This window comes from Xenopus laevis, chromosome 8S (genome assembly GCF_017654675.1).
Source record: "Xenopus laevis strain J_2021 chromosome 8S, Xenopus_laevis_v10.1, whole genome shotgun sequence".
NCBI lineage: Eukaryota > Metazoa > Chordata > Amphibia > Anura > Pipidae > Xenopus > Xenopus laevis.
Genome location: NC_054386.1, coordinates 57,363,611 through 57,386,727, shown reverse-complemented (window position 1 = coordinate 57,386,727; position 23,117 = coordinate 57,363,611). Strand labels below are relative to the sequence as shown.

The 23,117-nt window shown below is 41.0% G+C and overlaps 1 protein-coding gene across 2 annotated transcripts in view; it reads right to left on the bottom strand.

Annotated features, from left to right (window-relative positions):
* gab3.S (GRB2 associated binding protein 3 S homeolog) overlaps nt 1-20,404 on the bottom strand; it is a 94,025-nt gene extending 73,621 nt beyond the window's left edge. Inside the window, exons 1-2 of one of the 2 annotated variants that reach the window (XM_041575327.1) lie at nt 20,241-20,327; nt 5,588-5,762 (exon numbers count right to left, since the gene is read on the bottom strand). Coding sequence is in view for 1 of the 2 variants with exons in the window: in XM_018232961.2 (XP_018088450.2) it covers nt 20,241-20,312 (72 nt within the window). In the remaining variant the exon portion in view is untranslated. Of the gene's footprint in view, nt 1-5,587; nt 5,763-20,240 lie in introns of both variants that reach the window. The other variant, XM_018232961.2, reaches the window with a different exon arrangement.
* Between the last annotated feature and the right edge of the window lie 2,713 nt (nt 20,405-23,117).

The following is a 23,117-nucleotide window of genomic DNA, read 5'->3' as shown; positions in this document are numbered from 1 at the left end:
ACACTAGACAACCTATGCAGAGTGCGTGTTGATGGTAGAATAACAGAATTATTATTGTAATTTAATATTGGCATTGTGGTTCCTTTAAATGATGTTATACTAGTTCCATTGTTTTAAGATCATAAAAGCCAGTTAATAAAATTCTCAATCCCTCAAGGCAGTTGTAAGCAATGTCAAAAAAGGTTTCTTATACAAACAGAGCAAGTGTAAACTGAAGTTGTGAGGTAACACAGTATAATCTCTTCATGTCCATTGTCATCTTTAAACGGCTGTCCTTATGGAGGTTGCCTAGCGAAAATTCCCTGCATCCTCCACAAGCCATTGTTTGTTGCAGGATACTGGGAGTTGCAGGAATAACAGTAGTTGGGAGTGTCTGCTTTAAGGAATGCAGCAAGTGGAAAAATTCTGCTCTCTTGTTTTGAAAAGCAACATGAAGTGGGCTGAATGTATAACAGGAGATTGTGCTTGACTTAACTGCACTGACATTCCAGCTTTACTCCTCAAAGGGAAATTATTGTGTTAAAGAACCAGTAACATCAAAAGCTGATCTTGTTTTAAAGTAATAAAAATATAATACAGTGTTACCCTGCACTAGTAAAACTGCTGTGTTTGCTTGAGAAACACTACTTTTGTTTATATAAATAAGCTGCTGTGTGCCATGGGGGCAGCTATTGAAAGGAGAAAATGCACAAATGAAGTTACACAGCAGATAAGCTCAGTAGAGCATAATGTTATCTGTTATCCATTATTTATCCTGTGCCATTTAGCCTTTTTTCAATTTCCGCCATTGCCACTCAGCAGCTTGTTTATATGAACTATAGTAGTGTTTCTGAAGCAAACAGATCAGTTTTACCAGTGCGGGGCAGCACTACATGATATTTTAATTAGTTTTGGTGTTACTGTTCATTTAAGCACACTGATACCAAATATTCCAATAAAAGCAGAGTTTTTCAAGGAGTTTTTATGGTGCCAATAAAGATAAAGAAATGCAGTTAAAACCCTCCTGCTCCTATTCCTTACCATTTTCTGAAGCATTAACATTTGTACACATTACTTACTGTTTTTTCTTTAAAGGGGATGTAACCCCAAAAATAAAATGTTGCCCAGTGGAAGAAAATTTCCAACTGCAATATCTAACTTTCCAATATACATTCATTAAACATTTCAAAGGCTATAAATTTAAATATATTTGCAATTGAAAGCAGTATTTTTCTGTTCCTTTCTGCTCTGGTGGTTCTGTCTCTTGAAACAAAGTAGCAGAGTCATGCTTGCATGCATCTCCATGATCATCAGTTGGCTTCTGTTATACTGTTTCAAAAGGCAGAACCCCTAAGACAGAGAATACCACTTTCATATTAACAAATATGTATAAAATCATCTGTCATGAATGTACATTGGAAAGTCACTTACAATGATAACTTTTTTTAATTGGCAACAATTTTTGGGTGATTTACTTCCTCTTTAAGATGGCTGCCACACTTGCAAACTCTGATCGAACAAAACTGCCAAATGAATCCAAAAAAATTAGTTCATTTTTGGTTCAATTTAGGACTATATTTCATCTTTGCAAGAATTATGCTATGACCCATGGTGGGGGGATATGATTGTGATTACTAACCCAAGCTGCTTTATAGTGCCAGGAGCTGAAAGTGCACAGAGTGTCCATACATGGGCAGTTATCCCTTAGGGCTCTTACAGACAAGCGTTTTTAGCTGCACTCCCCTGCGTTCCGGTTTCATGCATTCAGCCGCAGGGGGAGCGCAGGAGTAGACACACTGAATTCTTTTAAATATGACTGTACTCACACAGATGCATGTAAGCGCCGAATGCAGGAAAAATGCAACATGCTGCTTCCCAACCTGCGTTCGACGCTTACATGCATCTGTATGAGTACAGTCCCATTGAAAAGAATGCAGTGCGTCTACTCCTGCGCTCCCCTGAGGCTGAACACAGTCAGTTGTTTGCACATGACTGTTCATCTTTGCAAGTTGAATGTGCTAATGTCATATTTAATGTTGTTTTTAAAACCCAGATCTAAAAGTGTTAATGCTAAATTTGGCCAAAGCAAACGGGACTATAAAAACCCTTCACTCGTTTGCTTCTTGGCCTACGTCATGGAGAATTTAGGCACTCCCATGTTGCCCAGATGTGTCTGGAATGCTGAGAAAAGAAAATTACTTTGATGAGCCTTAGAAGAGGAGACTCTGCTTTAAATTGCAGGTTAGAAGGGCTGTGGTTTCCCCTGCTGCATCACACCATTCAGCAGAGGATCCACTAGTAGTTGCTGCAGCATCTCTGTCTGTCACCCCTGAATGTACCCCAAGACTATATAGAGTCGGGGTCTTGCTCAGGATCAGTCCAGAGCCCCCCTCCGGACCCCCTGGCCCCACTACTGTGATGCTGCATGGCGCATATGCATGAACGGAGCCGCTAATTGTTTTTTTGTAGGTACAGGAAATTGGGAGAGGGTTTTTTTTTTCCAGGTGTCCTGCCGGGCCAATCTGACCCTGGTCTGTCTTAGGGGAGGCTTATATTGATCCTCAGGCACCTATAACTAGGGCAATTCCAGGCTTCACAAACTCATTGGCAACCTGTCATTTTCTGGCATCTGGCAGCTTTCAGTCATCAGAAGGTCTTGTTAGTGGCACATCCACTTTCTCTCGGTCATTGACTCAAGTTCTACAAGCTCTTAAAAAAAGATGTCATGTATTTATAAATTTTCCCAACACCAAATAGGATTGGCTGAAACTTAAAAGGGACTTTTATGTCTAAGGAGGTATGCCTAACGCCATGGATGCAACAGATTGTACTCATGTGGCTTTATTACCCCCTTGGTGAGGAGCAAATTTTCCGGAAACACATCTTTTTTATAGCATTGTTATATCTGGTGGTCGATAACGCAGTTCTGCAGAATTGACCTTTCCTGCATTCACTAAATTCTTTATCGCAATGAATTGAATTAGGTAAAATTAATGTAAGGTAAATACATCTTTACTTTATCACTCATTTATCCATACCTCCCAAATGTCCCATTTTGAGTGAGACAGTCCTGCTTTTCACAGCTCAACCCGCAGTCCCGGCATGTTACTGAAATGTCCCAACTTTCTCTTTCATCTTCTGCACTGAACAGCCAGAAAAAGATACACAGTTTCTAACTTAATTGGCTTTTGGCAGAGAGCACAGAACAGCCACCAGGTGCACAAAGATACTTTGTAACAATTTTATGATAAGCAAATAAGTAATTGTAACAATTAAGATAAAAATGTCTCTTGGGAAAAGTTAGACTCACAGCTTAAAGGGCAATTCACCTTCATTAGCAATCTGTGATAACTGAAAAAAAACATAGAAATGTGTTTAAACTTTCATAACCTGCCAAATTTTGTAAAATGAAAATTGTAATTATTGGGTGTGGCCACAAAATAGACGTGGTCCAAAAATGTTTGCCCCGCTTATCATGGCAACTCTTTTTGTGCCTCTTTATATTTCCAAAATGTTTGGAGGTATAATTTATCACATTGAATTGAATCAAGCCCACAGTGTGATATTGCCCTTAGGTTTATTGAAGCCTTTTGGGCCATTTTAGGCTTTAGCTGGAGGGGTTGGCTGTTTCTTGCTCACAGTGACTCCCAATTGCACTGTGAAGGCATTTTAGTTAATATATAACTAATTCAAAGTCGCATTCTGCCTATATATTTTTAAAGGAGATGAGAAGGAGATTGTTTATAATTGTTTATAAAAAGCATGGCAGTGTGAATTTTCTCAAAAATCAAACAAAAATAATTAAAAGTGCAAGAGCATTTATTAGGACATGAAGAACAAAAAGCCCTCACGCTCACTCAGCAGTGTATCTCCTTGACTGAGATCAACTGAAACAGCTAGATTACATATCACACACTCAAACACGCACAAATATCCACAATGCATCCTCTTTGCATTCAGGTTGACCAGTCATTTGTGAACTGATATGGAGAAATGCTTAAAAAAATAGGAACTTTCATGGGTCAGATAACTGTAAAAACAAGTCTTTGTTACAATAAAGGGCTGACCTTAAAGAGGAACTGCTGTGAAAGAAAAACAACTGTAACAGCTGAACTGTTGAGGACAGAAGAAAAGTGTTTCAAGAATGGTAGCACTTTGGTTGAAGTAGTAGCCAACTGGCTACCTCCAGACTTCCTGTGTTCAGCTCATGGAAAAAAAATCTTCTTGCCTTTATACCAGCATTCCGAGAACCCTACATGGGGTTTGTGAAACTCATTACCCTGAATTTGCCAGTTAGATCCCCCTATAGCTTTCACCTGCTGAGGTGTATGGATGTTCAGGTTACCAAAGAACTCTTGGTACAAGAAAACAGAGCTATGTTTTCTGTTTGAATCCTCATTGCCTCCATGAACTAAAGCTTTCTTAAGTCTAGTACCCCATATCAACCAATTAGTAGTTACCTCTGTTTGGTCAACTATTTTGTTATTATACTTTATTACTCTGGCAGTTAAATATATAATCCCATTACCCCACCATTGTTTTGCTTTGCCAAACACTCAATTACCTTTAAATATGACAAATATAAAGAAAATAATGTCACCATCAGTAAAGGTTTTTGATATGGAGTGTGCTGTCCTTTAGCCACCTGGGATCAGCAACTTCCTTTACACTCTCTACTTCTTGCCTTTTCTGCTGCCGCAGATTATCAGTTCCTGATTAGGAGGTAGGGAAATTTAGGGGAATACAGTGTTTACCACCCTGCTGGAAAATTAAAAAGATCCCCTGTGAAGCTAATGGAACTCTGACACATGCACATATCTGTGAACAGCACAATGTTTCCTTTCAGGGAAGAGGGAAGTTTACTGTTAATGTCAGCTGATGTTACACAATAGGACAGAATGTAATAAAGGCATGGGACCAGTTATCCAGAATTTGTGGGATCTGGCAACATCCAGATAAGTGATTTTTCTGTAATTTGGATCTCCATACCTTCAGTCTACTAAAAAATAATTTAAATATTAATCAAACCCAATAGGATTGTTTTGCTTCCATTAAGGATCAATTATATCAATTATATAGTAGCTGGGGTCAAGCAAAATGTACTGTTTTATGATTACAGGTAAAAACTCATTTTTGAAAATTAGAATTATTTTCTTAAAATGGAGTCTTGGGAGATGGTCACGTAATTTGGAAATTTCGGGATAATGGGTTTCCAGATAACAGTTCCTATACCTGTATGTTAAGAGGTTTATAGCGATTGAAACTGATGTGAAATGATAATGTCTTATGTGTCTTCAGGGCTATAGGAGCAGCTTAGAATGATTTCACCCATCACTTAGATGATTTGGTAATGGTCTGCTTATCTGATCTGGCAAGAAACGCAGATGTTTTTGGTTATGGGTTAGCTTATGTTGCTTGATGAGAACATAGTTTTTTTTTTTTTGCTCTGCTGAGGAACAAGATGCTAAAGAGCAGCTTTTGGCCACCTGGAAAAAGGACTTTAGTAGGTAAGCCCCACTGATGGGCTGACTATGTTTCTTCAACAGGCTGTTTTGAAACTCAGTAGGCAGTCGCCAGATTGGAACTGTTTCTTGAAACATAGACTTACAGCTATTGGACGTGTTCCCTGCAGTGTTCATGAAGTTTTCACTTGGTGACTTGAAGGATAGCAGGCATTGCAGTGCAGGGGTCCTCAATTTGCCTCCAACACTGGCATTGTCTGAAAGGAGCCTGTATGTTCTCCTTGTGTCTTTGTGAGTTTCCTTCAGGTACCGAAGAAAGACCTGTGATAGAGTCCTTGTATTACAAACTCCTCTCAAACAGAGACTGATTAAAACGGAGAACAGTCTTTGTACATATCGCTATGTAAATATGTCAATGCTATATAATAAAAGAATCATTCAGGGCACAGGAAGACTAATATTGCAGGAGGAAGGGAAGTATATATATATATATATATATATATATATATATATATATATATATATATATATATATATATATATATATATATATATATATATAAATGCACTTAATCCCAGATATGACTCTGAGAGGCAGATAAGCTAGTTGGTATGGAACACTTGTAATATATCTCCTGTTGTCTGGCATCAATTCCTTCTCCTCACACTGATAAGAAAGGTCATAAAATGTATTTTGTTGTTAACTACTGCATGTTCCTCAGCACATGCACCTTCATTACAGGGGTTTTACAGATAATTGCTAGGCAAAATGGTAAAGGGCGATCCTAGTTCATGCAGTATTGCACTTGCATATAGAAATGCTGTGCATTTACTTTCTCAAATATAAGAGGTCAAATACATGGTAAATGGCTACTAATTCCTGACATTGACCACCCTGTGCCTCAGGTCTAAGGCTTGTCTTTCATTGCTAATTCTTAATTTATCTTCTATTATTTCTATTGTGCAGAAAGCCCCTCCAAGTTAGTAAGAGTAAGGTGGTTAACAAAGAGTATATGTTATCTGAAATATCATATGTTTGGGAAGTTCCTATATTTGTATATTTGCTTGTATGTTATACGTAGGCAGAAAAAGATACTAAGTTTCTTACTTAATTAGCTTTTGGCAGAGAGCCCAGAACAGCCACGACAGAAGATATGATACATCTGTAACTATCCAAATGTATCTAGATAAGCAAATAAGTAATTGTAACAATATAAGATAACAGGTCTAACAGGCCTTGTGAAAAGTTAGACTCACAGCTTAAAGGGCAATTCATCTTCATTAACAAAACTGTAATAACTGAAAAAAAACACCGAAATATGTTCAAACTTTTATAACCTGCGAAACTTTGCAAAATGAAAACGGTAATTGGGGGTGTGGCCACAAAAATGGACGTGGTCCAAAAAATTGCCAGTTTTAAACAAATAATAGACTGTAACCTTTGTGAAGAGAAACAGTCCTTCAATAACAGAGCTGCCAAAGTGTTGACAAACTACTTTTACCTGTAAATACAACAAACTGCTTTTCTGGGGTACCAGCATCAGTTTAGAAAGCAACTTATTAGTGCTGCATCCAACTGTAGTTAAACTGTAACTTCTACTTCTCCATGAATTGTTTCTGAGCAGGAGCTGAACAGTGATATGATGGATCCTTTCCTTTTAATAATAACTGAGCCCCTGCATAGGCTGTTTTGCCTATGGCCTGATCTCTACAAGCTCTAGTCCCATGGGTGCACTTACAGGATAGAAACCATCAATTCAATATGGCCACAAAAAAATTGTATTGATCAAACATATGGTCCATTGAAAATATGCTGGACGATTGAGGGGCGTGGCTACAGAGTGAGATGGCTGCCTGATCCTTCTGCTCTGTGTGAGACACTGATCACAGCGGCCCACAGCGACTTCCACAGCACCCATCCAGCACCCAAATTGAAGGGGATTGCTTCAGGAACACCATGGACTGGAACAAAGTGAAAAGTAAGAGAAAAAACAGAAGCCCCAGACCTAGAAAGCTTTTGAATTCCTTCTCCCCAGAAATCCAAGATGGCCACCGATATGAGGACAGGGGACAGACATCTGCAGCATCACAGATTCCTGTGAGCCTGAATAGATTTTCTTCACTAAACCCTGGCGTTTTGACCCCTGAGGGAGAGAACTACAAGCATGATGAAGCTGGAACTGCTTCTCCAGACACTCCGACGTCCAGGAGCCCCGCAAAATCCAGGCTGAGGACTGAGGCTCCGGAGATTCAGGTAGGCCCTGATGTGACCAAATCATCCCCAAACGTTAGTCACCCAGACCCCTTACAAGACATCCCAGCAACTGACCAGCCGCTAACCCTGGCCCTGATGAAGGACCTTATGTTGTCCCTGAGAAGCGCTTGGCAAGCGGACCTCAAAGCCCTGGCAGATACTTTTGCCACAGTCACCATGGCTACTGATAAGAGAGTCACCGCCATAGAGAACAAGCTGAGAGATGTGACTACAGCACACAATGAGGTAGTGGACTCCTATGATGAGATAGCAGACGACATGAAATGGCTGAAAGAAAAACAGGTAGATTCTGAGGACAGAAACAGGAGAAACAATATCAAGATAAGGGGGGTCCCAGAAAGCGTAACAACAAATGAGCTGAGAAACTATGTTGGGGACATGCTCAAGACCACTCTACCTGCGACCTCTGACATTGAGAGGATCGTGGACAGGGTCCACAGGCTACCTAAACCTGCTTATCTTAAACCGCATGTACCCCGGGACGTCATAATGAGAGTGCACTTTTATCATGTCAAAGAGGCCTTCCTTGATACCACCAGGAGAGGACAGAAACTTCCTAAGCCATATGATGATTTGATTCTCTACTCTGACCTCTCTCAGACCACACTCAAGGCCAGAAGGGAATTCTCCACTGTGACTGCAACTTTAAGAGCCTATAAGATGGAGTACTCATGGGGGTTCCCAACTAAGCTTAAGATGACGAGACAGGGTATTAAATACGTGTTCAACAGCCCACAGGAAGGTATGGAACAGATTGCAAAGTGGAAAATGAAGGTGACTGTCCCTAGAGATAGAAGATCCAACCTGCCCATGGATACCACACCTGAACTTGAGGAAAGCCAAAAATCCTCTGCTGCAACTGGAGGAACTTGAACTGAGGGACTCTCAGTGTTGTACCACAAACTTTCCCCTCCCGTAGAACTTTTCTCCTTCCTTTTCTTCCTTGTAACACCTTTAGGAAGAGGAGAACTGTTCGGATACATAGTCCACGGCCGTGGACTGTGATCTGGTTTTGTGTTGACCTCTGACCTATAGAGGTCATCAGTTTTTCTTGTTTTTGTTATTTTTGTTGGATTCCTAATTTTGAGGTCTCTTAGACTTCTTTAAGGTTTCTTTGTTTTTTGAAGTTTCCTTGCCGCTTTTAGGCCCTTTGATGCATATGGGTTTTATGGCATCCTTAGTGGTGTCAGAGAAGTCAAAAACTTTCTTGACGCTATTGTTGCTTTGGTTTCTTAAAAAGTTTCTTGTTTTAACCTTCATTTTTTCCCTTGGGAATGTGAGAAATGGACAATCTGAACTTTCACAGGTTTTGAACAATCCAACTTGCTGTTGTTGTTTTCATCCAGATACGGTAATGTGTCAATGCAAAGAGTTTGCGTATTATCATTATACATATGTCTAGAAAACTTAAAATTTTGTCATTGAATGTAAGAGGAGTGAACTCTCATAGAAAAAGGTACCTGATACACAAACTTGTTAAAGAAAAAGGAGTTGATGTGGTTTGTTTACAGGAGACTCATCTGAATGATGAGGGGGCCTCCAAATTCAGATTACACAAATTTTCAAAAATTTTTCACTCTAACCTAACAAAAAAGAAAAGGAGTGGAGTTTGTGTGGCGGTCGGGGATTCTTCAGGTATTGAGATAACAAAAACGTATAGCAGCAACGATGGGAGAATGATAATTCTAATTGGCAAAATTGATAATCAAGAATATACTATAGCAAATTTGTATACACCAAATAGAAACCAAGTTAGCTTTCTAAATAAAAAATTAAGACAAATTGAAAAGGTAACTAAAGGTCATCTGATAATTGCTGGTGATTTTAATTCAGTAGCAGATCCCATTGTTGACTGTTCCTCGATTAGAAAGAGACCTCCGACCTCCCTGCAACCCACTCTATTGAAATACGAGCTCTACGACACTTGGATATGTATGCACCCAGGAGAGAGAGATTTTACCTTATACTCGTCGGTGCATAGATCCTACACTAGAATTGACTATTGTTTAATGGACAGGTTTACACTCCCCTTATTATTCAATATTGAAATTGGTACCAGGTCATGGTCAGACCACTCACCCTTGATAATACAAATCCAAATTCAGGGTTCCCCACCACCAACCTATATGTGGAAAATGAACAAAATGACACTTCACTCTGAGCACTCAGCCCCAATAATAAAAGAGAAAATAGAGGAATACTTTAGCCTAAATGATACTAATGCAATATCCAAAACCACACTTTGGAATGCCCATAAGGCATTTGTTAGAGGAGTCTTTATACAGCAAAGCTCTATCCTTAAAAAAAAGAAAAAAGAAAAAACAGATGGAATTCTAGAGGAGATTAAGACATTAGAAAAGGAAGTATACACTAACAAAAAAACATCTATGATCCCACAACTAGAAGAGAAGAGAAAAGAACTTAGTGAATTAATGTTCCAACAATATGATAAGTGGCAATCCATACTAAAAGAAAACTGGTATGTTGATAGAGACAAAGCAGGCAAAATTATGGCACGTAAGATAAAGGGCCACAGGATAGCTTACAGAATCTATAAACTTAAACACCCTAGATCTGGTCAAGTGGTACACCACCCAACAGAGATAGTGAATGCACTGGCAAATTATTATGAGTCCTTATACAACTTGAAACAACAGCCAGATACCCATCAACCCACCCAAAAAGAGATAGATAGTTATCTAGAAAATATAACACTACCATTCCTAGATGACTTTGAACAAAAGCAAATCAATATCCCCTTTCAGAAAAATGAGGTAGAAGTAGCAATTAAGACTTTGAAGAGAGACAAGGCCCCAGGTATAGATGGATTTTTGAATGATTACTACATCAAACATAGAAGCATATTAATCAAACCGTTAATAGAGATGTTCAACGAAGTTGTTAAAGTAGGTAAATTTCCCCAAGAATCTCTGTCAGCAATTATCTCGGTAATCCCAAAGAAGACAAAGACTTAAGTGATCCAAGCAGTTACCGGCCCATCTCCCTATTGAACACAGATCTTAAAATATACGCCAAAATCATAGCCAACAGACTAGCCCCATTAATTCCCCAATTAGTAAATATTGATCAAGTAGGATTCGTTAAAGGTAGGATGACTAGTGATGCTACTAGAAAGGTGCTAGCACTTTTGCATGAATTAGGCCTCAGTCGAGGGCCTTCTCTGTTTGTCTCTTTGGACGCAGAGAAGGCATTTGACAGGGTCAATTGGACATATTTGTCTACTGTCTTACGAAAATTTGGGTGTTCTGGTTACCTGCATAAGGCCATAATGGCACTATATACTGAACCATCAGCTAGGGTACTATCTTCAGGTTCTTTATCCAGTCCCTTTACAATTACGAATGGCACACGCCAAGATTGCCCCTTGTCCCCTCTGATTTTTATATTGACATTGGAACCTTTAGCACAGAGAATCAGGGATAATAACCTGATACATGGAGTTAAGCTTGGTGATCTGGAAGTTAAATTAGGCTTATACGCCGATGATATTCTATTATATTTACAAAATCCCACAATATCACTCCCAAATTTAGAATTAGAATTTAATAATTTCTCCAAAATATCTTACTATAAATTAAACAAAAATAAAACAATGGTTTTACCTTGTAATCTAGACTCAAAAACAATTACCTCCCTTAAAAATATATGTTCTTATTCCTGGTCAGAAAAATCAATTAAATATTTAGGCATATACATTACCCCCTCCATATCACAAATATACAAGGAAAATTTTGAACCGTGGATCTCTAGGTTGAAAACACAGTTGGAAGCACTTACAAAGATGGAATTTTCGTGGTTGGGAAGAGTGGCAGCGTTCAAAATGATGATCCTCCCCAAATTATTATATCTATTTAGGAATCTCCCCATCAAAGTACCCCCAAGATTTTTTCCCCCATTACAAAATTTACTTATAAAATTTGTTCTTTTTAACAAGGCCCCTAGGTTTTCTTACAAAGTTCTGACACTACATGCCTCTAATCTGGGTTTTGGAGTACCAAACCTAGAACTATATTACAAAGCTACAGTCCTGGAACAGTCCAGAGGGATTTGGACAGGTGAGTTGAGCAAACAGTGGATTGAGTTGGAGCAGAGACACAACCCTAGTGTTCCTTATAAGAATCTACTAGAAACAAAACTAACATGGAAGACTAATACTAAAGTTTCAAATACAGTAATAGCTAATACTATAAAAACATGGCAAGAATTAGTTAAGAAGTGCTCAGATGAACCACTGGCATCTGAAGTCTCGGTTCCTTTAAATAACTTAATGTATGTAATGAAAAAAGTCTCTTTAGATAACTGGACTGAACTGGGACTTAGCTCAGTTGATAAATTATTCCAGGACTCGGAGCTTAGGCCTTTTGATGAACTTGTTCGGCAATATGGTCTACCTAGTTCAGATGTACATAAATACAACAAAATCCAAAAATACTTTAAAACGCACAATCCTATATCAATTAAACTTCCCCCTCAGATAAAAAAGTTATTATCACCTGAGAATTCACACCTGAAAGGTACTGCTCTCTTTTACCGAACATTACTAAATAATCAAAAAGGAATACCCCATAAGCAATTAGATAGATGGCAGGAATATCTTAAAGAAGATATAACACAAGAGGATTGGGAACTTGCTATGAGGACATTAAAAAGGTCGTCCCGCTGTGTCTCTCACCATGAGAATCTGCTTAAAATGTTATGGAGGTGGTATATGACCCCAGACAAGATCACCAGGTTTGACCCCAGTGCTTCCCCACTATGCTGGAGAGACTGTGGTATGGAAGGAACACTGGAACATGTGTTTTGGGAGTGTCCTAAGATTCAGGACATGTGGAAGGAAGTGGAGAACATACTAAAAAGACTTCCAGTTAACCTATCTCATATTCCTCCTCACATGGCTTTGTTACACCTGAAAGTCATTGACTTACCACCAAGAGAAAGATTTATTCATAACCATGTTTATGTCTCCACTAGAATCCTATTAGCAGAAAATTGGAAACTGAATTATATCCCAAAAATTGAGGAGATAATAAAAAGGGTAGAATTTAATCTTTCTGCAGAAAAGGCGTGGGCAACAAAAATTGGATCTCTAGATTCATTTATGGCTAAAATTAGAATGTGGTCATTGGTTTATCCTGAAACAAAATTATTCATAGATTTAATTGGTTAGTTGTTCTATCTACTATCCTCTTACATATGTATGCATGTATATTCGCCGACTCTGGATGATACTGCTAGAAAGAAGAAGATACTTTCTCACAATGGTTGTGTTATAAGTTACTAATGCAACAAAGATGGTTTACAGCCAATTAAGTGTAGTTTTAGTGTAGTTTAGTTGTAGATGTAGTCCTTTTTTTTTTTGTATTGTATGTCACTTTGGGTAATTCACAAAATAAGTATAAGAAAAAGCTCTGGTTCACTTAAAACTTAAATTTATTTCTCTGGAATACTTTATATAAGGATTGATACAAAGAAGGTGATACCGGAAATAGAGTAAAATGTATTCTGAGATGATACTTTAGCTTAAAGACTATTACAATGTTTTATTTTTGATTATTATATTCTACTTGGACTTCTTAGTTTTTATGGTTCGAAAAGGCCTGCAAGGAGACAATTTGCTTTATATAAACCTAGGCCTAGTTTCTTTCTTTATACAAGAAATACTGTGTCTTTAACTATGTTATCTTAAAATGCCGTATATGTTTGTAGAGACCCTGAGATTTGGGTGTATTTATCTCAGGCATTCCTCTTTAGTATTTGGACACCTAAGGGTTCTTTAGTTAAGTTAGGCAGCTATGTCCCTGGTGGGGTCCACACTAGTACCTGGGGATTGTCCACTAGATGGCACTGTTTGATAATATAAAAGGGTTTAGCACCATGAGGTCTGGGTCTGTCCTGGGACTTTGCCTCACTGAGAGGTACTACAGGTCCAGGCCTGCCGGGAAAGTTAGTTAAGTGTAAGATAGTGATAGTAATACAGTAATAGTCGCTCTAGGAGTGAAAGTCAGCACAGGGTAGCTAGTGAGCAGATGTGGCTCCAACGAGGAGAAATAGTGGGGTTAGGACCCCGTGGTATTTGAACCACTAGTGCAGGGACTACAGTGGGTGAGTTGAGGACCAGATAGGATACCAAGACCCAAGATCCCAGGCTGAATACAGTGGGTGAGGTGAGGATCAAGTCCGGTGCCAAGATACAAGACCCCAGGCTGAGAAACCCATGCCTTAGTGTTCAACCATAAGGATAGTGCCAGTGAGAGTGGTAACTATTTCCAAAGTCTATTGTTACTGATCTATATTGATTTCTACTCCGTCTGTTGCATCTTCTACCCCCCTGGAGGGAATATTGTTGTTGGAGGCTACTCTATAACTGCCAGTGAACATCAAAGTACTGTAACCCATGATCTTGCCGGTGCTCTGTTAATAAACCAGTTATAATTTACTGCAAAGGACTTGTCTGGCTGAATCTACTGCTGCATTTATCCACACCAGGTACCGGGAGTTGCAGGGAGTTGCCTGGGTACACTGGGGGTCGGGGGCACATTAATAGCAGTGTTAGCCTGGTCACACATAGCTCTAATCCACAGCAAAAGTACACTCAAGGGTGTGCTACATTTGGGGGCTCGTCCGGGATATCTTTATTGAACTCATTGCTGTGAGAGAAAAGTGTGACAGGCGCTGCAGTGCCGGACCAGAGAGGAAAAAGGCATCTTGGCCTAGCGCAGCTTGCAGCCTGAGTTCCGACCGCCCTAAATTTACTGTTGCCTGAAGGAGAGGGCTGACTGGAAAGTTGTGTGCCCACCTTTCCAGATTGGTGGGGAGAACCAATCAGGATCGTGTAAATTGGCGCCAGAGAAAGGCACGAAACAAGTGTGAGTGACGTGGCCCTAATTGTCTGCAGTACCACCCTGTTTAGCCCAACCTCCTCTGACACCAGGAGGTGGGGTATTAGCCAATCTGACGTGCAGAATTCGGCGCCAAAAGGGAGCAGGGAGGAGCCCCTGTTAGACTGACGTCATGGCGGCCATTTTGCGAATGAGTGCGAGAGTAGCTGGCCAGAGGAGAAGACGTGTGCAGCGAGCCTTGCAGTTGAAACTTCAACGAGTGTCAGAAGGGTCCAGTATGTCTGACAGTGATCAGGGTAGCTTCCGATCTACCTCAGCAATGCTGTCGATTGGCGTGCTGAAAGACACGAGCCGCCGCTATACCTGGGGTGGAGTGTTTGCTCAAAAGGTGAGCGACTCGGGTGTTTCAGTGATGGTCCCCGTCTGCGGCCGATGTCGACATGAAGCTTACCCAGCCTTCCATGATGTTAGGGGTCGATGTCCACATTGCCAGCAAAGGTGCTGGATCGGACCTTATGTGGATGACAAGGTTCAAGGATCACCCCAGGCTGTTCTAGGACTGATCGCCCTCATGGCCAATGAGGAGCGCTACTTTACGGAGGGTGCAAGTCAGTCCGAATCGACAGATCCAGAGGCGGCTAACCCTCACCGAGAGCTGGCAGTGAGAAACCGCCCTCCTGACGATCACCGACCGTCCAGAGGAAGAGACCCCCCTGGAGGGCAGCACCCCGCATGTTCATGCAGTGACGGAGGCCTCCGTCCCACCTGAAACGGCACCAGTTCTGCCCGCGGCTGCGGAGAGCGTCATGGTGCCATTGAAAAGCAAACCGGAGGAAGGGCCTAAGCAGGAGATCCATTCCAGAGGTTCCCAGGAAGCGGAGGATGCCACCCGCGAGGAACGACGGCCACCTTCCCGCCGCTCCAACCGCCCAGAGGGGGTAAGTGTTAATATCCCCAGCCGGGGTCCCCAAGAGCCACCCGTGAGGGAAGGACCCCCCCCATACCCCGAGGCTAGCAGCAAAGAGGGATGGGCCCGCAAGGGAGCAGATATGCCAAGCAGAGGGGTCACTCAGGGTGCGTCAAGTGGCAAGGAGGGAACAGTGGATGAGGCGGAAGATGATGGAGCCACCGACCGGCCTTTGTTCAAATTGCCCCATAGTTTCTGGGCCCCTAAGAAAATTACCCGGGCTGAAGAGAAGCACTTCTGGGTAGTACCCGGCCGAGCCAATCCTGAGATCTTCTGCAGGGTTTCCCGGGTACAGCGGGTCATAAACTTCCGTGTGTACAGGAAATGGGGGTATTATATGCCCTACGCACCGCTGTGGGTTTACGAGCAGGTGGAGGAAAATCTAGATGAGTGGGTGGTGGAGGAGATTGTGGCGAAAGAAAAGACAATTGGAAATACTCTCTCCCACCCTGATCAAGCCAGGCGTGCAGCTGCCTGGAGCTTTGTGCGGTCCCTGGAGAATGAGTGGTGGTGGGGACACACCATTTTGCGCCATGCTGTCCACAGCTTTGGAAAGAAAAACCCTGCGCCGCGTTATTTCAGCGTGGATGTTCCACTTCCAGAAGGGGGCACTGTGGAGAAGCCGCACCCAAAATACTACATTAGCTACGAGGACACTAAGATGCGGTTCACCTACATGATCTAAACCGGCATCTGTGGGACTTATCATTGTAGCCGCGTGCTAGGAGTCACACCCAGGAGGGTGCTGTTTTCTGTTGTGGGGGGCAGGGTGAAGTAACCACCCCCAGTAAAAAAGTTAAAGTTGACCACTGGAGGTCTTTTGTTGCATTTCTATTTTTTTCCCAAGTGACTTCAAGGAATGGAGTTTTATTTTTATTTATCTCTGGTTTGAGACTCTTCAAGTTGAGGAGGCTTCCCCTGGAGTCAGGACACATAAAGAACAGAGACTCAGGTTTGACCTGCAGCATGACTGAAACCATGTTGGACTCTGTAGTGGGTTCTTTATTTTAGCCACTCTCGGGGTGAATCGCACCCACCTGGAAGGAGGACTTTGGCAAACAACCCAGAGACTGTAAATAGTTAAGGGACACTTGTCCTAAAATCCCAATTCCCTTTTTCCCTCCTAAGTGCATAAATAAAAGAAATGTGAATACCTGATTTAAGTACAGTGTTGGTAATAGTAGGGTTAATCCCGAGGTAATAGGATTTAGGGCCACGGCCGTGGACCCAGTATGAGGTTGCATTAAAGTATTGATACAGTGCTCAGGAAAAATGCATGTTTGCAATATTTTTGTTTACAGGATCCATTGTACCATGGGCAGTCCTCTGGAGAGGCTGGAGAGGCTGTTGAAGCGTGATGTACAAATAGTAAATGTTATTTACAATGTGATTTATTGTGCACTTGAGAGTAACTGTTTAGTTTGTCAACGAGGACGTTGACGTTTCTAAGTGGGGGGAGAATGTAGAGACCCTGAGATTTGGGTGTATTTATCTCAGGCATTCCTCTTTAGTATTTGGACACCTAAGGGTTCTTTAGTTAAGTTAGGCAGCTATGTCCCTGGTGGGGTCCACACTAGTACCTGGGGATTGTCCACTAGATGGCACTGTTTGATAATATAAAAGGGTTTAGCACCATGAGGTCTGGGTCTGTCCTGGGACTTTGCCTCACTGAGAGGTACTACAGGTCCAGGCCTGCCGGGAAAGTTAGTTAAGTGTAAGATAGTGATAGTAATACAGTAATAGTCGCTCTAGGAGTGAAAGTCAGCACAGGGTAGCTAGTGAGCAGATGTGGCTCCAACGAGGAGAAATAGTGGGGTTAGGACCCCGTGGTATTTGAACCACTAGTGCAGGGACTACAGTGGGTGAGTTGAGGACCAGATAGGATACCAAGACCCAAGATCCCAGGCTGAATACAGTGGGTGAGGTGAGGATCAAGTCCGGTGCCAAGATACAAGACCCCAGGCTGAGAAACCCATGCCTTAGTGTTCAACCATAAGGATAGTGCCAGTGAGAGTGGTAACTATTTCCAAAGTCTATTGTTACTGATCTATATTGATTTCTACTCCGTCTGTTGCATCTTCTACCCCCCTGGAGGGAATATTGTTGTTGGAGGCTACTCTATAACTGCCAGTGAACATCAAAGTACTGTAACCCATGATCTTGCCGGTGCTCTGTTAATAAACCAGTTATAATTTACTGCAAAGGACTTGTCTGGCTGAATCTACTGCTGCATTTATCCACACCAGGTACCGGGAGTTGCAGGGAGTTGCCTGGGTACACTGGGGGTCGGGGGCACATTAATAGCAGTGTTAGCCTGGTCACACATAGCTCTAATCCACAGCAAAAGTACACTCAAGGGTGTGCTACATGTTATTAAGCATTTAAGTAAACAAGGCTATATACATTATATATATATTGACTTTTATGCAAAGTCTGTGTTGTAAAATTTAAAAATTGCCCAATAAAAAACATTGAAATTAGAAAATATGCTGGACTACTGACTCCATCAGTTGACATGATAGCTTAATATAATGGTGCATGGTTAGCATAACGATGGTCTATATCAAAATCCTGGTCTCTACAGCAGTCTCTTGAAACAAAGTAACAGAAGTCAGACATGCATGCTTCTTTCCACATCTGTTAATCAATATGGTTCTGTTTCTTTGTACCAACCAAGAAAGACAGTAGAAAGGGACAGGTATGACTATTATACTTATAATTTTATACTGGAATGTTGCTCAGAGTGACATTTTATTTTTATCAAGCAGGTTTTTCTTATTTTGAATTACATCCCCTTTAAGAAAAGCTCCTCCCAAAGGTTGATGAGACAACAGATTACGCCATACACTGTTTACTTGTCAAAGAGAAAGTGCAGTAGAGTGCTACAGCTGGTTTGGCATCGTAATTATATTAAACAACAAACAAACCACCAAAGATTTTAGAAAAGCAAATATAGCTCTCTGATGATTTGCAGGAAGTAAAAAGAAGATAAAGATACAACATGTAATATAAAGTGTAATGAACGCTCTTATTTAGCATGAAAATATATATGGAACCTATCAAAAAACATGTCAGTTATTCAGTTACTCTGTTATATTGCAGATCCTGATCCACAAACCAGAAATTATACAATAATTCTACTAGTGAACTGAAAGCAAACATGTAATTTTAATGATCTGACACTCCATGTCTAAACCATATAATTAGTGGTAGATTGTTTGCCCACTTCAGATTCATGAGACATGTAAATGGCCATGAGTCACTGGGGATTGGTACTCAGTGATAAAGGGTAAAATGATGAGCTCGGTGGCCTTGTTCCTCAATTTAATGCATAAACAGCAAAGAAATAATGGCACTCTGCAAAGAATGGGGGGGGGGAGGAACAAACTTTTCCAATGAACTTTGGAAATAGAGGCACATTGGGAGTGAGGAAGTATAAAAGTTTTTGAACCACAGTTAGCCATTAAGAGGGACCCTACCCTAGCAACCTGAGAACAGATTAAATGTAAACTGTTTCAAAACGTGTTAAAAGGCAAAGAAAATGAAATATAAATGGCAAAAGTGAACTTCCCCTTTGAATTTTTTAGGAAAAAGTAAAAAGCCTGCCATTCTCAGGCAGTGGAACAGGGGGAAGAAACACTGGGAATATCCATGTGCTGTGGGTTTGTCACTGGTGAATTAGACAGTGTTCTAATTCCCACCCCACACAATTCCCATCAAATTAAAAATACCAGTATGTCTCAGCTCGTGTGAACAAATAATAGCCCCCCAGTTTTTTGGGCTGGAATGTCTCTCCCAGTGCGGATGCAGCTTCATATGCCTTAAAACACACACCCTGCTTTTTTCTAGAAAAGAAAGACCAGTGAACACTACAGGGGGAGAAGAGCAAAGTGCACATTCTTTCTTCCATCCTCCTATCATCCTCGCTGCCATCCCAGCTCATAAGATGAAGGACATTACTATGTTGCATCCAGTGCTAGGGGTGACTTAAAACAGGGGAATAACCTGGTCGGATGTCTGATGAAAATGATAGGAAATATAAAAATGATGTTTCTTTGTAGGTCCTCTCCTGCACTTGCCTATTTGCCCACATCAAGCACTAGGTGGCCCAGTTATGCAGCCCTCCAGATGTTTTTGCACTACAACTCCCATCACCCTCCATGCTACTAACGCATCACATTTAAAGCATGATATTTTAGAAAAGGGCTTAATTTATTGTTTTTTTTAATAAGTTACAGTCCCTTTTTGTGCTTGTAAAAGAGACAAACTGTTGCCATAGTTTAAGCTTCAGGAGTTCTGTGTATATACTGTAAGCATACCAAAACTTGTAATATTGTGTATATCAGACTGCAGCCCAGTAAGCGCTTAATAGATTGAGGAAGAAGAGCTCATAAAACAGAAGATATATCAAGAAAACTACTTAACCCATAAAAATTTCCCAATTATTATGCCTTTCAGATTTATGGAGAAAAGAATGAAATTGAGCAAAGCCATTTATTCACTTAGTGGGACTGACTCCTGTACAGAGGACATGACCATGATGCTGCTAATAGTAAGCTAGTGAGGACATGAGAAAGCCGTGGGAAAGAAAAGATCGCTGAAGAAAACACATCGCTGACTGAGAGATAAAGCCCAGATCTTATATCTTGTGCCTGAATTCAGTCCATAAACAGATGCCTGCACAGCATTCTACTTACGTATCTCTTCAGCTTCTTCTCTGGGGGGGATTTAATGAGCCAGCCGGTGCACACTACGTCCCCCGAGCTCATTGTGCCCTGCTGGACAGAGAAAAAATAATCCAATGCACTATGCTCCTGCTCCTTCCTAATCCTGAGAGTGGCTGTGTATGACTGAGCTTGCCTCTGTTCTATCACAAGAAGGAAGTCAAGAAGACATTTATCAGTGACACAGCCAGTTCCCCTCCCCAGGCACGTGATCGGGACAAGCTGCCTCATAAACACAATACTGCAAATGCATTGCTGCCCCTGCCTTGTACAGCAGATTGGAGCCCCCAAGTGTCAGGTGAGGGGGTACAATTGCACTTTTGCCAGCTGGATGGGGGTGACAGCTAATCAAAAGCATGGAAGGGAGAGACATGCAAGATAGAGTGGCATGTTTAAAGCAAAAGATTTAATTAAAAAGGTGTCATTTTTGTCTTAGAAAGTTACAGTCCCTTTTTTGGTACTAGAAGAAGGGGATAAACCCATTGTTATATTTCACTGCCAATACTCTATTTCTGTCTTGGAAGCTCTAAAATAGTCATACAAATGAAGCTCCATAAGGACTATGGGTGGAATCAGTCAATATTACCGGTCTGGGGGGTTTTGTTTGCAAACAATGGGCTGCTTAAGGGGTGGCTACATTTAGGGGCAAGGCTAGGTTAACAAATGTAATTGAGGTAGCAGCATACAAGGGGGGTGGTATCCAAGATAACCTTATAACCTTTTCTGGAACAACTTGTGATGTACCAGACCTAAGGATTTCCATAGAAAATGGAACGGCAGCAATAAGAAGCCCAGCACAATCAGCAGCAGGACAAGAAAGTGGCTTAGAGGAAAGATTTTCATACCTTGTCTCTTCAGGAAGGCACTAGAATTCTAGACTGCGTCCATGAATACAAGTGTTCCTAATCCCTCAAGCTCCTGTACTGCACCCAGATGCAATCCGTTGCAACTCTCCTACTCGCATTGTGTAGGTTTGCCATTCATTTCAAGTAGCAGTAATGCCGTTCCACCTTTTACCATCCCTACTCCATTATCCCCCACATAATTGCATTCATCAGCTCATATCCTAAACTAACCCTTTCCTTTGTTTCCAGTGATTTTCCAGTTTGGGGAGCTATAAATGTGTAACGTACCTGAGCTTCCGCCCTTAAAAATGGCACCATATTCCTTTCCTCTCTTCATCAACAATAAATGCACCTACCACAGTGACACCATGCCATCTTCTTACTGTACACATTAACACCCCCAGCCAGAAATCATCAGCCCCACCCTATTAGGTGCCTCTCGTGGCATTAATTCTGAGTATGTAGCCTCATATCTGCCCAACTCTTTGTCACCCTCTTTGTCATCTTAACACCCTCTATGTCACCTAAACACCCTCTATGTCACTTAAATACCCTCTATGTCACTTATACACCTTCTATGTCACCTATGCACACTCTATGTCACCTAAACATCCTCTTTGTCACTTATACACCCTCTATGTCACTCATACGCCCTCTATGTCACTTATACACCCTCTATGTCAATTATACACCCTCTATGTCATCTTAGCACCCTCTATGTCACTTATACCCCCCATGTCACTAATACACTCTCTGTCACCTAAACCCCTCTTGTCACTTTTTTTAAACCCCTTTTATGTCAGCAGCAGATTGGTGGTCATTGGGTGTTGTCATCTACCAAATGGCTACCAACACTCTTTCATATACTAGCCCATATATTTAAGTGTTGCAGCACAGAACTGGTGGATCTCCTGCAAGCGGTGGGTATAAGCAATGATACTATGGAATCAATTGAAAAAGAAGTGTAGCTTTTCAGAATTAATTTTATATAGTGTTTTTTTCCCTCAAATATACGTATAAACTATATGTTTCTATATGTGGTCAGGGACAGTATAAAATTATTGTGCAAAAAAAAAATTATTTTAATTTAGAATTCAGAATTATTTTCTTTTCCTGCTTTTTTACAAAGTTAATTGCCTGATACTATATTTATGTAAGTTGCACTAGTTCCCTCCTAACAAAATAAAAAAATACAATTACAAAAAAAGTTTTGCTTTATTACTGTGGCAGTCCTCCGGCGGTGCTAGTGCTGATCAGCATCATTCACACATGTGCGGTAAATTTGGTGCGTACGTTGTGCCTTGCGTTCACATTTTCACGCATACGTTCATTTCGTAAATAGACGCTGGACCCCTCAATCCAGTGCGAGGTGATCGCCTTCTGATTGACACTGAGCGTTCTGATTAAGTTTCGGATTACTGGTTTTGACTATTGGCTTGTTCCTTACTTCCCCTTGGATTCTACTTGTCTGCTGCTGACTCCAGATTTGACCTGTGCCTGACTTTGTTTATGATTTTGTCTCTTCCCTTCTGATTCCCTCCCTCGGTTGTTAGTTAAGTGCCTACAAGTGTATAACAAACTTTTTGTTGTTCTCTGCACCTCAATAGGGCATTGAGTTCCCAGTGAGAGGCTTAGGGGAGGCTATTACTTGACGAACCAACTACTGAGGCCTGATACTGTGATTTTAAAGGGATCCTCAGCCCAGAACATATTTTGCATACACAAAGAATCTGCTCTTGTACTGCAACACTGGAGTGCAGGCTTCTTGTGTATAATATCAATAAAATATCAATAACAGATCAAAGAAGGGGATTTGAGAAAACTGTGATAGTTTAGGACAAAAGCTAAGAATACTTTATTCATCCAGCACATCATTAGTACTGTAAGTTATACAGGTGGTGCTGTTGTTACAAAAAGTATCTTTTCAAGATAGGATTGCTGTATACCTCAAAGATAAAAACCATTGAGGGGGGAAAAAAACACAAATAATATAGTGTAGTACTTA